General features: G+C 41.5%; 1 protein-coding gene across 1 annotated transcript in view; it reads left to right on the forward strand.

Moving 5' to 3' along the window:
• Window positions 1–17,377, forward strand: part of LOC135083913 (C-terminal-binding protein) — a 119,480-nt gene that overhangs the window by 99,641 nt on the left and 2,462 nt on the right. Inside the window, exons 8-11 of the mRNA XM_063978666.1 lie at window positions 1,527–1,726; window positions 3,704–3,803; window positions 9,718–9,839; window positions 11,833–11,988. Of these exons, the coding sequence (XP_063834736.1) occupies window positions 1,527–1,726; window positions 3,704–3,803; window positions 9,718–9,839; window positions 11,833–11,988 (578 nt within the window). The remainder of the gene's footprint in view (window positions 1–1,526; window positions 1,727–3,703; window positions 3,804–9,717; window positions 9,840–11,832; window positions 11,989–17,377) is intronic.

Here is a 17,377-nt window from a genome sequence, read left to right on the forward strand (position 1 = left end):
AAAAAGACATTTTAAAGACAATAGATTGCAATAGATATTTAAAAATACAATAAAAAGTAAAAAAGTCTCCATCGCCATCGCCAACAAGTGATGTGCATGCGTTACGATAATTAGTGGTGTGTTTAACAGATTGTCGATAAAATAAAATACTCAAGATTAAAAAAAAAATTTTTCGGGCATTATTTTTTTACGGATTTGTGTTCAGTATCAGTAATATAGTAACCTCTGTAAATATGGCAAGAATGCAAAGTAACACCCTGTATAAACTCCCGACTTCGCCCAGTTCAGCCTTAGTGAAAACGCAGCCTTAATGGCGCAGTTACACTATACGAGAAATTGAACGAGACAAAGCGCGAGCACGCATACTGAAGTATGAGTGACGCACGGCGAAACTAAGTTCGTGTTTACACTTACCCCCTTATTACAAAAAAGTTAAATCCGGGACGAAAACTGGTTTAAAATGAGAATGTCAATTTAAACCAGAGTCCAATCAGAGTTTAACTTTTTGTAATGAGGGCTATCGTTTTAGCGCTCACCAGTTTGTGCCACTGTAGAGTAAGGTCTTGTCACTTGCTAGTAGCGAAGACAGTGGCACCAACTGGTGAGTGCTAAAGTGGTAGGAGGGCTATCGCATTTGCACTCATCAAGATAAATAAATAAATAAATAAATCTTTGGACAATTTCACACAGCGCCAGCTAGCCCCAAAGTAAGCAACTTAATGCTTGTGTTATGGGTGCTAGCTTAACGGATATACTACTTATATACTTTTTTTTTTAAATACATAAATATTATACATAGTCACACCCAGACCCGTCACAGAAATGAAAATTCATCATTTCAATTTCTGCCCGGCCGGGAATCGAACCCGGGACCTCTCGGCATAGTAGTCCGTTCTGAACCACTACACCAAACGGCCGATGGCGCCACTGTAGAGTAAGGTCCTGTCAATCGCCAGGGGTGTCAACTGTTAAGTATAAAAACGATAGCCCTCAATGAGGGGGAGTATGTCTCGATCAATTTCCCGCATAGTGTAACTCCGCCTTAAGATAGCATTCGGATCAAGACGACCGCGACGAGAGACCACGACCCGAGACCGCGACAGGCAACCGGTCGCAGGTCGCAGGGCGACAGCTACTTACGAATCTTCGCGACACGAGTCGTGCGACCCATACGAAACTTACTAATTCTATTAAAATTTCGTCTTCGTGCGAAGAAAACACGGCCATTTTGCATCTGTCGCGTCACGGCACTGCCTTGTGAGCGACCGAGTCGCGCGACGCAAGTAGCCGGCAGGCCACGCCCACACGTCGCGCGACTCGGTTGCTTGCATCCGTCAGCACTTCCTATTAATTCATATAAAGCAGTGGGTCGCGGTCGCCGGTCGCGGTCTCGAGTCGCGGTCGTCTTGATCCGAATGCTACCTTTATTACATTCGGAGCGTGGTGGCGGTGGTAGCGAGTGGTGATCCGCCCCCGCGGCGAGTGCGCGCTCGATAGTGTCGGCTCAGTGTTCCCGGGCGTTGCAGGCCCCGAGCAGGTGCGCGAGGCGGCCACGGGCTGCGCACGCATTCGCGGCGACACGCTCGGCATCGTCGGCCTGGGCCGCATCGGCTCGGCCGTCGCGCTGCGGGCCAAGGCCTTCGGCTTCAACGTCATCTTCTACGACCCGTACCTGCCCGATGGGATTGAGAAGTCGCTCGGGCTCACCAGGGTCTACACACTGCAGGTACGTCTCACATCTCTCACTATACACCACTCACAAGGGTCCTAGCCACGTGGCGACACGCTCGGCATCGTCGGCCTTGGCCGCATCGGCTCGGCCGTCGCGCTGCGGGCCAAGGCCTTCGGCTTCAACGTCATCTTCTACGACCCGTACTTACCCGACGGGATTGAGAAGTCGCTCGGGCTCACCAGGGTCTATACGCTGCAGGTATGTTTATTAACTCTCACTATACACCAGTCACAAGGGTCCTAGCCACGTGGCGACACGCTCGGCATCGTCGGCCTGGGCCGCATCGGCTCGGCCGTCGCGCTGCGGGCCAAGGCCTTCGGCTTCAACGTCATCTTCTACGACCCGTACCTGCCCGATGGGATTGAGAAGTCGCTCGGGCTCACCAGGGTCTATACGCTGCAGGTACGTCTAATATCTCCCACTATACACCACTCACAAGGGTCCTAGCCACGTGGCGACACGCTCGGCATCGTCGGCCTGGGCCGCATCGGCTCGGCCGTCGCGCTGCGGGCCAAGGCCTTCGGCTTCAACGTCATCTTCTACGACCCGTACCTGCCCGATGGGATTGAGAAGTCGCTCGGGCTCACCAGGGTCTATACGCTGCAGGTACGTCTAATATCTCCCTCTATACACCAGCGACTTGAGTCCTAGTTGTCACCTAGTGACACGCTCGGCATCGTCGGCCTGGGCCGCATCGGCTCGGCCGTCGCGCTGCGGGCCAAGGCCTTCGGCTTCAACGTCATCTTCTACGACCCGTACCTGCCCGATGGGATCGAGAAGTCGCTCGGGCTCACCAGGGTCTATACGCTGCAGGTACGTCTAATATCTCCCTCTATACACCAGCGACTTGAGTCCTAGTTGTCACCTAGTGACACGCTCGGCATCGTCGGCCTGGGCCGCATCGGCTCGGCCGTCGCGCTGCGGGCCAAGGCCTTCGGCTTCAACGTCATCTTCTACGACCCGTACCTGCCCGATGGGATCGAGAAGTCGCTCGGGCTCACCAGGGTCTATACGCTGCAGGTACGTCTCACATCTCCCTCTATACACCACTCACAAGGGTCCTAGCCACGTGGCGACACGCTTGGCATCGTCGGCCTGGGCCGCATCGGCTCGGCCGTCGCGCTGCGGGCCAAGGCCTTCGGCTTCAACGTCATCTTCTACGACCCGTACCTGCCCGATGGGATTGAGAAGTCGCTCGGGCTCACACGGGTCTATACGCTGCAGGTATGTTTATTAACTCTCACTATACACCACTCACAAGGGTCCTAGCCACGTGGCGACACGCTCGGCATCGTCGGCCTGGGCCGCATCGGCTCGGCCGTCGCGCTGCGGGCCAAGGCCTTCGGCTTCAACGTCATCTTCTACGACCCGTACCTACCCGACGGCATTGAGAAGTCGCTCGGGCTCACCAGGGTCTACACACTGCAGGTACGTCTCACATCTCTCACTATACACAACTCACAAGGGTCCTAGCCACGTGGCGACACGCTCGGCATCGTCGGCCTGGGCCGCATCGGCTCGGCCGTCGCGCTGCGGGCCAAGGCCTTCGGCTTCAACGTCATCTTCTACGATCCCTACCTGCCCGACGGCATCGAGAAGTCGCTCGGGCTCACCAGGGTCTATACGCTGCAGGTATGTCTCAAAACTCACTCTATACACCAGTCACAAGGGTCCTAGCCACGTGGCGACACGCTCGGCATCGTCGTCACGGTCCGGTCTAACACCTGCCGAGCGATTGGTGAGCTAGGTCACGATAATGAGTAAAGTTTTGCTTTAGGTTCACCAAACACGTTCGATAAATCCTTCTGCTGCTAAGAAGAAGTATCGGTTCCCTCTTGGAACTCAGTCCGCCTTGAGTTCAATTTCCTATTTTCTGGGTAACTCTATAAAAACATATAATCCCACTTTTAACTTGAATAATTTTTTTGCCATCGAATCAATAATCTGATTGTAATATTGTTTCTGTTCCAGGACCTACTATTCCAGAGTGATTGTGTGTCATTGCATTGCAGCTTAAACGAACACAATCACCATCTCATTAACGAGTTCACTATCAAACAGATGCGCCCGGGTATGTTCACTTATTTATTATATTGCATATTATTACTCTCGAACATTGTTATATTTTTGTATGGCAGCATTTTGCTGCGAGTAAAAGTGATAGCCAAAAAGTACCCCAGCAGTCCTATAACTACCGACTTCAACAAAAGGAATAGGTTCTCAATTTGGTTGGTTTTTTTTTTAGAAAAAGTATTGTTGGTTGGGCAAAAAGATGATGTGACGTAAATGTTCCTAAAATTCTGCGCCAAGTTTAGAGATACTTTTGTAGTATACAAGCTCCTGGTAAACATTTAGTTTTCATTTAAAAAAATTGGAACCAGGCAGTGTTTGGGCACCTTATGTGTTACCCATAGTTGCTACCACATGACAGGATTGCGAAGCCCGTAAAGGCAAAATCTCTCCTAAAGCAGGGTACTCACCTGCCATGTAGCACGTAACCAAACATGTAACGTATCCAACCTTCAAATGAGTGCGGTTCGTCCACGGTCATCGCGTACCTGCGAGTTCCCGGAGCCGCCTTTGTGCTCGCAGTGATACCATTGATCTCCCTGCGAACCACGCGCGAGCAGCAGGCTCGTGCCAAGTGAGTACATACTCACTTGATACAGTATCTGATACATTACATGTTACACGGCTAGATGAGTACCCTGCTTTATGAAAGAAAGAAAGAAAGATACATTTATTACAATGGACATCACACAAATACAGGCAATTACATAGACATGACAGTGGCACATAATAATGGAAGAAGAAAAAATAAAAACAAGAGTAAACTGAGCAGTGCCACCCATTCACCAACAAGATGCCCACTGCACAGTCTTTTATTTTGCCTTAGAAGCGGACATCCCTGTTTTATTAATTCAATCGTTAGATATTACTATTATGTATAAAATTGATGAAGGAACTAGTAGTTGTATTTGCTTAGTTTCGAAGAAATATTCGATATTGTGATTTTATAAAAAAACAGTTTTTGAAACATATTTTCTAAAAAAATTACATTAAGAGCGTTGTAGCAAAAAGTTGGCGTTCGAATTTTAGGTTTTTATTGCTTGACGTCGCGTAGTGAGTGCGCAAACTGCATTTATCTGTACAATTTCAACGCTGCGTCGACTAAACGATCTTAATCCGTAGTTGTATCGTACCTAAGACAGTACATCATACATAATAATAAAGAAATAATGTATAATTTACCTATTTGATTTTTTCTCAGATCAGACTTTTAGCAAAATCAAGTTACGTATAATGTATTTTTTACACTAGTAAATCCCGCGACAAGTTTTTAATCTTTAAATTGAGTAAAGTAATAAGTTGATGGGTTTGAAAGAATTTATGTTTTATTTTATTCTTTTTACAGCATGAAAAGCTTGTTTATGAAAAATATTTACTATTTAAATTTTACTTTTGACTTTTTAGTTTTTATGATGCGGGATGGAAAAAATAAAATTTATTCTGATTTTGTGACGTTTCCGCACATAAATATGGATATGTTAAATAAATAGAATGAAATGTATGAAAACGAGCGTGCCATTTTTTAAACGTTATCTATAATATCTGTGTCCATCAACATCGTAAGCGCCATTCACATCATTATCTAAATGTTTATAATAAATATTTAGTTTTTGTAAATCTAAACAAGTCAGGAAATCAAAGAGGTAAATACTGATATCATTGTGATTTTATAGAATTTATTATTATAAACCACGGTCGTATAATGCTAAAAAATCAGAGGTAACTTTAAGATTTTTATCCATAGAGCAAAATTTATCTAATCGTGTTTTTAAACAGTTATCCCATTAGGTACACATGCGTTCTGTAATACAAACCCATCAAAAACAATACTTGTCAAAAAACCAAGTCTCACTACTCAGTCCAAGTCCAGTCCAGGAAATCATTAACGTTTTACATAAATATATTGACTTGGCCATCGCATGAAAACACGTGTAAATTAAATTATTTAGTGCGAAATGAAACGAAATTTTGCATGCCTGTGTAGACATGCAAAATTTCAGCTCAATGGGAAAACGGGAAGTAAGTAAATTTTAAGTTGCAAGATTTTACAACTCCAGATGTCAAAGAAAATAAAAGCTTGTAGATAGCTTTACAAAGAAAAGAAAGATTTATGAAGAAAATAAAAAGTACTGTCTACGATACATTTGTTAGGCCGTGTTGCACCGTCTTATTTTAACATTGACATCAAAATTTTGGATGTTAAAAATCTGTCTAACATAAAACACCGGTTATTGTCAGTTAGGGTCAAAGTTAGGTGGTGCATCTCAGCCTTAGTGTATTTTAATTAAATTTAATACAAATAAGGATGACGAAAATAATCGATAAGTGATCTCACTCGAATATTTCTTATAGTAGGTATACAAGATGTCGAACAAATGGTTACTTACTGAAAAAGTGCTTCATGAGAACTAGCAAACGGCATCAATAATATGTTTAAGAACGAACTGAATCTATTCAAAAAACCTATATTTCCAGCTTTCATACATTTAATACAGTTACAAACAAACACGAAATCAATGGTTTCTGAGAATTCTGAGTGCCTTAATGCCGTCCCCTTTATCTGTTTATTTAGTATTTATTAATTAGTATCTCTTGATGATATTGTAGCAAGTTAAACCTAAAATCATGTTTTCCGTAAATAATTTAAATAAGAATGCAATTTACGAGTTTGTTGTTTGATTATTATACAGGGTGTTAGGTAAATGGGTATATGAGCCGACACTAGTACATGTTAACTTGTGCATATAAATGGTATGGTGAAGTCAGAAAATTGATATCTTATATTTATTATACTATATTAATTATTTTAATTTTTATATAAATCGGATTTTATAAAAATTATTTTGTATAAAAAAAAAAAAAAATGACGATATCAAATTTCTGACTTCACCATACCATTTATATGCCCATGTTAACATGGGCTAGTGTCGGCTCATATACCCATTTACCTAACACCCTGTATATTACTCAATTAAAAACTTATATTTAAAAAATTAACACTTCTAATATGGTAGGTATGGCTGGCGGCATACATTTAGTATGAAATTCGGATACATTGAATTTTCGCATAGATCCAGTTTATTCTTTGACCTATTTATTGTTATTGTTTTAAAGAGCTCATGAAGCACTTACAGGAACAGTAAACAGTTTCTCGATATCTTGTATAATTAAAAATCAAGTGAAATCACTTATCGTTTCCACCCTGTACCTATACTTTTAAAAATAAACTCATTTTATACGTTCATTTGTATATAAGTATCTACAATACAAATACCTAACCAACTTAGTTGACGTTTTATAAAACTATTTGTCTGAGTGTCATCGAGCGACCGCTGGTGGATTTGCCATTTACCTGACCTACCCCTTTATTACTAAACGTTTAATATCAGATGAATAGTTACGCACCAATTTCTTTCATTCAGTCGTCAGTAATTGAACTTTCGGAAAAACATGACGAAGCGTTGTGTGACCATACAGACGCTATTCAACTTTTATTAGTAAGGAAGAGTATATTTTATGTTGGTAGAAACACAATAGCATAGACTAATGTTTTGACACCCTGTTAAAATTTTTATTAGTCATTTATTTTTTCCTGACCAAACAGATACCATAATAATATCTTTTGTCTATTCTACCCATATTCTGTAAGTAAAATAGTAAAAAGTTTGAAAAGAAAGAAATTACAAGTCCGAGTTACCTAAACAAATAAATTAAAAATACTTGCGGATCAAAAGTACTCAATCATACTACAATTTACGAAAAAATCACGCGTGACGCATATACGTCAGTGGGCAGTCAACTGACATAGACCCGGCGTCTACGAGTGCCAAAGCACGACTGATTTATGCCATTTGATGCACCCGATTTTATAGTATTTTCAAATTAATTTTTCATTTGAAGATTGAAGATAGACATTTTTTCTTTTTCACACAATCATAGTACTATGTTTCTTCTTAAGTATAAAGTAGTTTATGTTGCCAAATGACTTTTAGATTATGAGATGTGACCTGTTTTCTTGCAGTAATTTTCTCGAATTTTGACTATCTTAGACATGATAAAAATGCATTTTAATGAATTAAACATCAAAATTTTCTCAATACACTTTCTTCTACAGGGTATGCTTATTCTAACGAATACATTCTATCTTCTTACTTAGAAATAAATTTGTTGTAATATTAGTTCAAAGTTGTGCCTTCGCGAGTTACCTGGAAATCGGGCTTTCGAAATTCGCTGTTTTCGTAGGCAAAAATCCAATTTGAACGAGATTTTGTCAATAGACATTCCGTAAAAACGTATGATAATTACGATGATATAAGTGAAAAGAAGCTATAACAATAAATTATATGACTAAAATCATTTCGAAATCTGCCAAATTCTCGATTTCTGCATGAAAAATGTGACAACGCTCTTAAGTCAGAATTTTGTAAATAAATTTACCTATCACTGTAACGTCTACCTTTATGCAAAAATAAATGGTTATTGCTGCAGTAATTTAGGAATTATTTAATAATTTATGATTTTCAGAAAACATTTTTTTCTCCGTTGTCCTAGAAAATTGGCAGCTATATTTACTTTATATTGATGCATGATATAATTATCTATAATACCTGAAAATATTACTTGCCTATCCCGTGGAAGTTGGATGATACGACTAGAAAAATTTGTCAAAAGTAATATTGACTAAGGCCATCGGTCAAAACCACTATTAACTGAAATTTGCAGTCAAAAGTGGTTTTGATCGATTATGAGTTTTGACTGCAACAATATATCGATGTTTCGAAAACGATAGGATTTCCAATAAGCCGCCACAGGGCCAACTCTATAATTATCAAACTCAACCCGACAAATTAATAATGGTAAAAGCAATGAATTTCAATAGTTATCTAACAAAGGCATTAAAACCGTATTGTTACGGACGGCATTTAAAAAACTAAAAAATATTTAGATGACAACCCTATTTACATATAAATTTTCTAAACTCATAGAAATTAAAATATCTTCGAACTTCCACGGGATAGGCAAGTAATATTTTCAGGTATTATAGATAATTATATCATGCATCAATATAAAGTAAATATAGCTGCCAATTTTCTAGGACAACGGAGAAAAAAATGTTTTCTGAAAATCATAAATTATTAAATAATTCCTAAATTACTGCAGCAATAACCATTTATTTTTGCATAAAGGTAGACGTTATAGTGATAGGTAAATTTATTTACAAAATTCTGACTTAATGTAATTTTTTTTAGAAAATATGCTTCTAAAACTGATTTTTTTATAAAATCACAAAATCGAATATTTCTTCGAAACTAAACAAATACAACTACTAGTTCCTTCATCAATTTTATACATAATAGTAATATCTAACGATTGAATTAATAAAACAGGGATGTCCGCTTCTAAGCCAAAATAAAACACTGTGCACTGCAACGGGACCCCACTCAGCATATGCCGTGGCCCACGGTGACGAAGGCCACGGCGCTGGTTTTCAGTGTGCCCCATGCCGAGTGAGGGTCACGGACCATTGGTAAAATAAATAAAATAGTAAGCTGCATAAAATTGTCTAGATAAACATACATAAATAGTAATATTAGTGCACAGATAAATACAAAAGGCGGGAAATCGGTAAGGATGATAAGACTACGCTTAATGATTAAGAATACTAACGAAAAGAATACTAATAAAAAGATAAAACTGTTTGTATGACTGACGAGTGTCTGTGTAGTAATGGTAAAGTAATATTGTGTTAATGTGTAATATTCGTAAAGAGTGTCTTGACGCCCGCAAAACCGGTTTGTGCAATCGAATGATTGATTGCGCGTGATTATACAATTTAGTTCTATATTGAAATGTCAGATAGAAGATTGCTGTTACAATATGGTTCTTATTGCCACTACATAGAGTATTATTCACAGGCGCGTTCCTGGTGAACACGGCGCGCGGCGGGCTGGTGGACGACGAGGGGCTGGCGGCGGCGCTCAAGCAGGGCCGCATCCGCGCCGCCGCGCTCGACGTGCACGAGAACGAGCCCTTCAACGTGTTCCAGGTAACGTGCACGTGCACGCAACATGTCTCGCAGGCGCGCTCCTGGTGAACACGGCGCGCGGCGGGCTGGTGGACGACGAGGGGCTGGCGGCGGCGCTCAAGCAGGGCCGCATCCGCGCCGCCGCGCTCGACGTGCACGAGAACGAGCCCTTCAACGTGTTCCAGGTAACGTGCACGTGCACGCAACATGTCTCGCAGGCGCGTTCCTGGTGAACACGGCGCGCGGCGGGCTGGTGGACGACGAGGGGCTGGCGGCGGCGCTCAAGCAGGGCCGCATCCGCGCCGCCGCGCTCGACGTGCACGAGAACGAGCCCTTCAACGTGTTCCAGGTACATAAGTCAAAGTCAAAGTCAAAACTTCTTAATTTGTTTAGACTAATAAATAGTTCTTACAAATCGTCATTTTGCTCTTAAGGAGCCTCTACATGTATCATATCTTTTTACCCTACCAGCGCTTCGAGACCAACATTTGGCAAGTGCTGAGAAGAAGCGCCGCAACAAACTCAGTCACTAAGTGATGCAGCACCATTTTTTTTCGTCAGGAAATGCATGGAATAGCATACTCACTGACCCCCGGGGAACCAGTGGGTTATGCGAGGCTCTCCCTGCCAGATGGGTAGGGCCTACTCACTAGAACCTGACGGTGTCCTCCCAAAATCTTTGGGACGGAACTGCGAGTTATTGTTCGAGCTATAGTCTGGTCCGGGAGCACGTAGAATTTTGTCCAATGACCCCAAGCTACCCATCCTTATCGCTCGCGCGTAATTATGTTGCTGTCGCGCTCGCACACTCATATAATTACGCGCGAGATTAGGGGGGGTAAGTCATATCCAGCGTCTGGCTTAGGGAGGGGGCAAATCAGATTTTTTAAGTCAGATAGTTTGACTTATATACGTATTCACAAACGATGTTACTGATGAACTTAAGTGAAGCAGCAAATCGAACGCACAGCGTTGAATAGAGCTCTGTGATTGGTTCGCGTGTGACCCTGTGCGTCCACGCACACTGTGAGATCTTATAGTAATGTTTGTGAATACGGGCGTTAGTTCCTTGAACTTTATTCAAAGCTACTTCCAGGCCGATTTGCGCGTTGCTGCCGCTGCCCGCGAAAATCGAGGCAGAGGCCTTACGGTTCATTTCTTTTTGCACTTTACTACATAAGCCCTTGTATTTCGAACCTTATTACTTCGTATGAAAGTCCAAAGTATTAATTATCGTTTTTATTTATTTATTTATACTTTTGCACAAAAAAACTGTACAGTGGCGGACTTAATGCCAGGTGGCATTCTCTGCCAGTCAACCACAGGTCGAGTTGAGAGACTTAGGCGGTGCAATAAATATGACGTTTAGTTAATATACACTCGGCATCAAATAAATCGCACCTCCCGCGACAAGCACTTATCAAACGTATGCATCCCCACTTCCCACCAACATTGGTACCATTTGAAAGCCTAGTTCTAAACTTCATTTCATTAAAGGAAAGGTTTTTACCTCAAAAATGTGTCTTTACAAGGATTCCAGAGTCATTTCTTCAAAAAATAGGTAGTTACGCTATAGCCATTTTTTATGACTATAAAACTGTTAAGTTGGGATTAATCGCTATCCATCTGTTAAAGAGGACACGTGAGATCTTTATTTGGTTTTATAACCATAAAAATTGGTCTAATTGATCCCAGAGGTGAGCCCAAAGTGAGGTCTTTTTTCAAGTCACATATTTTTTGGTATATGTTTGTTAATCATTTATTTAGAAATGAAATGTAATTTTCTTTAAGGATATTTATGGGCTTTCAAATAGACATAGTACATAATGGATGCAATAAAATATTGAGTATTGAGTAACACCAATATTGTTGGGGTACCATAATTGTGTCAGAAGAAAATCTTTAAAGTTCGCGTCGCGGAAGGTGCGGTTTATTTGATGTTGAGTGTACTTACATAGGATTAGATCAAATAAATAACATTGTTTTTTCTCCCCTTCCCCCACAGGGCCCCCTGAAGGAAGCGCCGAACGTGCTGTGCACGCCGCACGCAGCCTTCTACTCGGACGCGTCGGCGCAGGAGCTTCGCGAGATGGCCGCCTCCGAGATCCGCCGCGCCATCGTCGGCCGCATCCCCGACTGCCTGCGCAACTGCGTCAACAAGGTATGCCTTATTGCAGCGCGATAAGTATACATATTTGAGTATACCTTGATTTTTTAGAATCCAGCAGAGATGTAAACAAACACTTTCATACACAATTACACCATAATCACTTACGTGTTCATAATATCATACACATTATTTAACAAGCCCATGAAACCAACTTTATTTTCACGTTTATACAAGTTTGAAATCAATCTTTGAAACAAATTATTTTAGCAAAATACGTGGACGATGAAAATTTGTGAGACTTGTCAAATTGACTTGACGTTTAAAATCATGTGTTATCTCCATATTGTCTATGACTTGTCTCTGACACATCAGTGCCGTAACCTGTGAGTCATAGACAATAATCTGTAAATTTAATCGATATTATTTTAAGTATTCACTTATTCCGATTACTGATTAATTTTAAATAAAAAATATACGATACTTTGTTTAGTTTTCCAGCGATAACTTCGACAATATTGGAGATAACGTAAATTTATTTTTCTACTTTTAGTGTTTACTTTTTCGGAGTCAGTTTAATTTTTAGTCGGTTTTATTTAAACGAATTTATTTTACTTTTTTATGCAATTATGCTTACGTATTGTTCCATTGTTTATTTTTCGCGATTGAAAAATCCGCCAGATGGCAATACGTAGACGCGAGGTCCAAATGCTGTATGATTGGTTATTTTTGACATGACATTGACAGATATGTCAAAATCCACCAATCACGCAGCAAGCAACAGAAGTTTAATAACTTTACGGATATCATTGATTGTTTTACTGTCCAGTGTGTTTTTTGATTACATCTGTGCATACAGTTTGTTTCCTGTTCTCGAAAATTTCATAATCAGTTCACATTCAATGTTGCGACTTTGTTGCATATTTTTAGTATTTTGACGATCACCCGGCGATGATACGCAAGTACTACAACATTTCACTTCGCGATTAACGAGAGGTTTTGTCGCATCACTAGTTCACAGACTAAAAATATTTTTATGTCAGTTGGCCATATTTGATGACATTTCTGCTGATTTCTAAAAAATTAGACTGTACATATTTTTGTGCTTGTGACTGTATTGTCGTCGCCTCTGAGCCAGACGGAAACTTGATTAGAGCGTAAGCGATCCTGCGAGGCATATGACGTGACGTGACCTGTACATTGCGCGTCGCTTTTAACATGATGTTACTGGAAACATCATGCTTCAGAGGATAATATTACGTTTAATGGCCTTGTGGCCGGTTTCCACCAAGGAGCAGAGAAGTGTTTTGAATAAGCAGATTTCATTATTTCCACTTCTCTTCTCCGTCTCGAACCGCGCCGCCGCCGCTGTCAAATTTTATAGAAAAATTCGATTGCTCGATATTTCTTCGCTTTTCATCGCTCCGATCCGCCTTGGTGGAAACCGGGCCTTACTAAAGAGAACTTGAGATATGGACTGAAGTCAGAAATAATTAAACTGTCTGAAATCTGTTTCACTCATGACAGAAATCTCGGATTGCAATGTCAATGTTGAGCAAAGTCAATTCCATTGACGCGAACCCTGATGCTTACGAGCTGCCCATCATTCTCGCCTATGCTAGTATCACTACCAGGCCTGTTCATCTCCGCGAGTTTACATCGAAAACAAAACACGCACGATGGCCCACCTACAGGATACTATTCGACAAGGCCTCACATACGAGCGAACATTGACTCACGCACGCGTATTCTTGTGTATGATGGAAGAAAATAAAGAAAATGGTGTACTAAATACTGTGCAGTATTTAACTGCCTAAATAATAATAAAAACTTTAAAAACACAGAATGTAATTTTTTAAGTTGCCTCAAGACACTGAGAGGTAAATAAGTAGTTAATATTTGTTGTGTATGTGGGTAGTTATATATTAACAAATGTATGTGACCACCACCCATGTTGTAGAAATAAACCAGTGTGTCTTTAGCAAGCAGTTGTTTCACTCGCGTCCCACGTCTCATATTTAACAGTGGCGACGTTTACCCACACTTAAGAAAAAAAAAAATGTCGCACTTCGGAATTCTCTCCAGCTTCGACCACACACTACAAAATTGGGCTACTTACAAAAGTCGCATTGCCCAATGGTTCATCGCTAATGAGATCGGTGCGAAAACGGATGGAGACGGGGTCAAAAGGCGAGCGATACTACTGAGCGCACTCAGTGACACTACCTACGGGCTCGCAGCTGACCTGGCGTTACCGAAGAAGCTCGACGAAGTCACCTATGAAGGAATTTTGAAGCTCCTGGATAAACATTTCACGCCGAAATTATGTGGTTTCAGCGAGAGGCATAAATTTTATGCTGCGGTTCAGGAGTTAGAGGAAACTCCATCACAGTGGGCGGCTCGACTTCGGGGCCTCACGGCCCATTGCAGCTTCAAAAACATCGAGGAGACGCTACGAGACCGTTTTATAATGGGGATGTTACCGGGCCCCGAGAAAGAAAAATTGTTTACGCAAGATGTGGATACGTTGGAACTGGCGAAAGCGGTGGAGATAGCGGAAAGCGTGCGGAGCGCGCGTTTCGGCGCCGCAGCCGCCGCGAGCAGCGCTCCACAACAAAATCAGCTGTTCAAGATCAACCCACGGCCGAACAATTCGTCAAATGCCCGGGCATCCAAGGAAAAGTGTAGTGTTTGCGGGTATACAAATCACAAAACGGCACAGTGTCGATTCGCGAACTATAAGTGCAAAAAGTGTAACACAAAAGGCCATCTACGTAGAATGTGCAAAGTGAACGTAATTACTAATGAGGAAGGTGAGAGCGATGATGACGGTAAGTTGTTTGTTATTCGTGCTCACAGGGGAGAACCTATGACAGAATTTGTATCATTGAATGGGGTAAGATTAAAATTTGAGATCGATAGCGGATCGGCGGTCACGGTTATGTCAGAAAAGGATTTTTCTACTCATTTTACGAGCGTGCCATTATCAGCGACTAATAAACGGTTATGTTCATACACTGGAGACCGCATAAACTGTGTAGGAGTAGCTAGGCTACCAGCGGTGTATTTGGGATGCACGAACATTTTAGACGTTTACGTCGTCCGTGATGGCGGTCCGCCTCTCTTAGGTCGTGATTTTATATCACTATTTAATTTACAACTATCTCCTTGTAATTACGTAAGCGACGTCAAAACAGACGAATCGTTAGTAATTAGTCAGCTACAAATGCGTTTCCCACAAGTGTTTGCAGACAAATTGGGCACATTTAATAAATATACAGTTAAACTACATTTAAAAGATAATGCCAAACCAATGTTTTTTAAAGCGCGGCCAGTTGCTTTTGCGCTGCGCGATAAAGTCGGGAAAGAGATAGAACGATTAGTCGCGCTCGGGGTGCTAAAACCGGTTGATAACGCCGAGTACGCGTCACCCATAGTCCCAGTACTCAAGCGCAACGGCTCTGTTAGACTATGCGCAGATTATTCCGTTTCCATTAATAAGCAACTGATTGTAGATCATTATCCACTACCTACAATTAACGAATTGTTTTCAAAACTACACGGAGGTAAACAGTTTTCCAAGCTAGATTTATCAATGGCGTACAATCAATTTTTACTCGATGAGGAGTCACAGAACATAACTTGCATAAATACTCATCGAGGGCTTTTTAAATATACGCGATTAGTGTTCGGATTAGCAAGCGCCCCGTCTATATTCCAGCGCGCGATGGAAAACGTCCTTGCCGGGATGGAGGGCGTGCTTTGCCTGCTAGACGACGTCCTCGTCACGGCTGACAATAAAAAAACCCACATGGAAAGGTTGCATGCTGTTTTAGATAGATTACAAAACGCGGGATTGACATTGCAAAAAGAAAAATGTGAATTTTTTAAAGACGAAATTAATTACCTAGGTTATGTTATAAATCAATACGGGCTAAAAAAATCACCGGATAAAGTTAAAGCTATTGTGGATGCTCCAGTACCCACCGACATAAACAAGTTACAGTCATTCTTAGGGTTAGCAAACTATTATAGAAATTTTGTTCCCGGAGCGTCTAGTATACTGAGCCCCTTATATGATTTATTAAAGAAGGGTACAAAATGGAATTGGTCGGAGGTACATGATAAGGCTTTTAAGGATATTAAGAGTATTTTGGCATCAGAAAAAGTACTCGCACACTTTAATCCTGATGCTAAAATAATTTTAACGGTGGACGCTTCTCCTACTGGACTGGGAGCCATACTTTCACAGGTGGGTTGCGATGGATTAGAACGACCGATTTCGTTTGCATCGCGAACTCTTAATCCAGCTGAGAAACGGTATTCGCAAATACAGAAAGAGGCAACTGCGATTATCTTTGGAGTTCGTAGATACCATCAGTATTTATTTGGCAGATCGCATCCCTTTGTTTTACGTACCGATCACAAACCCTTAATTTCAATTTTCGGGCCATACAAAGGTGTTCCCGAGGTATCTGCAAATCGTTTACAGAGGTATGCAATGTTTCTAAGCGCATATAACTATAGCATCGAATACGTACGCAGCGGAGATAACAGCGCCGACTATTTGTCTCGCGCCAGTCTGCCCGAGCCAGGGGCGGGAGCGGGCGCGAGCGCGGGCAGCGATATAAATGTTGACCGCGCTTCGTATATTAATTTCGTTGTCGAGGGCAGTATGCCAGTAACGTTAAATATTTTACAAGCGGAAACTACTAAAGATGATATTTTGACTTTAGTTACGAAATATGTCACAAACGGCTGGCCTAAGAAAGTCACTAATCCGAAGTTAATTCCGTATTTTTTGTGTAGAAATCAGTTATCTTATGAGAACGGTTGCCTAATGAGAGGTCATAAGGTAGTTATACCCGTAAAACTCCAGAATTCAGTGATTAAGGAGCTACATAATTCTCATCTTGGCATAGTAAAAACAAAAGCTGAAGCAAGGTCGCGTTTCTGGTTCCCGGGAGTGGATGCTGCGTTAGAAAAAATGGTAAGTTCATGTAATATTTGTTTACAACTACGACCGACGCCGCCCAAAGCTCCCCTCGCACCTTGGAAGTATCCTTCCGAACCATTTTCCAGGCTACACATTGACTTCCTAGGTCCAATTAACAACCGTATGTTTTTTGTGGTTGTGGATGCACATACAAAATGGTTGGAGGTGTACGATATGAGCAACGTCACTACTACTTTATCGGTCGTGGAAAGGTTATACGATTTTATGTCAAGGTTTGGATTACCACAAACTATAGTCAGTGATAATGGCACAGCATTTACTTCTCAGGAATTTAAACAATTTTGTTTACTAAATGGCATCGAACACATAACCTCACCGGCCTACCATCCATCAAGTAACGGCCAGGCTGAAAGTTTCGTAAAAATCGTAAAACGTGGGTTAAAATCGGTTTTGTTGTCAACACAAAATTTGAAACAATTAAAATTA

This window comes from Ostrinia nubilalis, chromosome 24, assembly GCF_963855985.1.
Source record: "Ostrinia nubilalis chromosome 24, ilOstNubi1.1, whole genome shotgun sequence".
In the NCBI taxonomy this organism is placed as follows: Eukaryota; Metazoa; Arthropoda; class Insecta; order Lepidoptera; family Crambidae; genus Ostrinia; species Ostrinia nubilalis.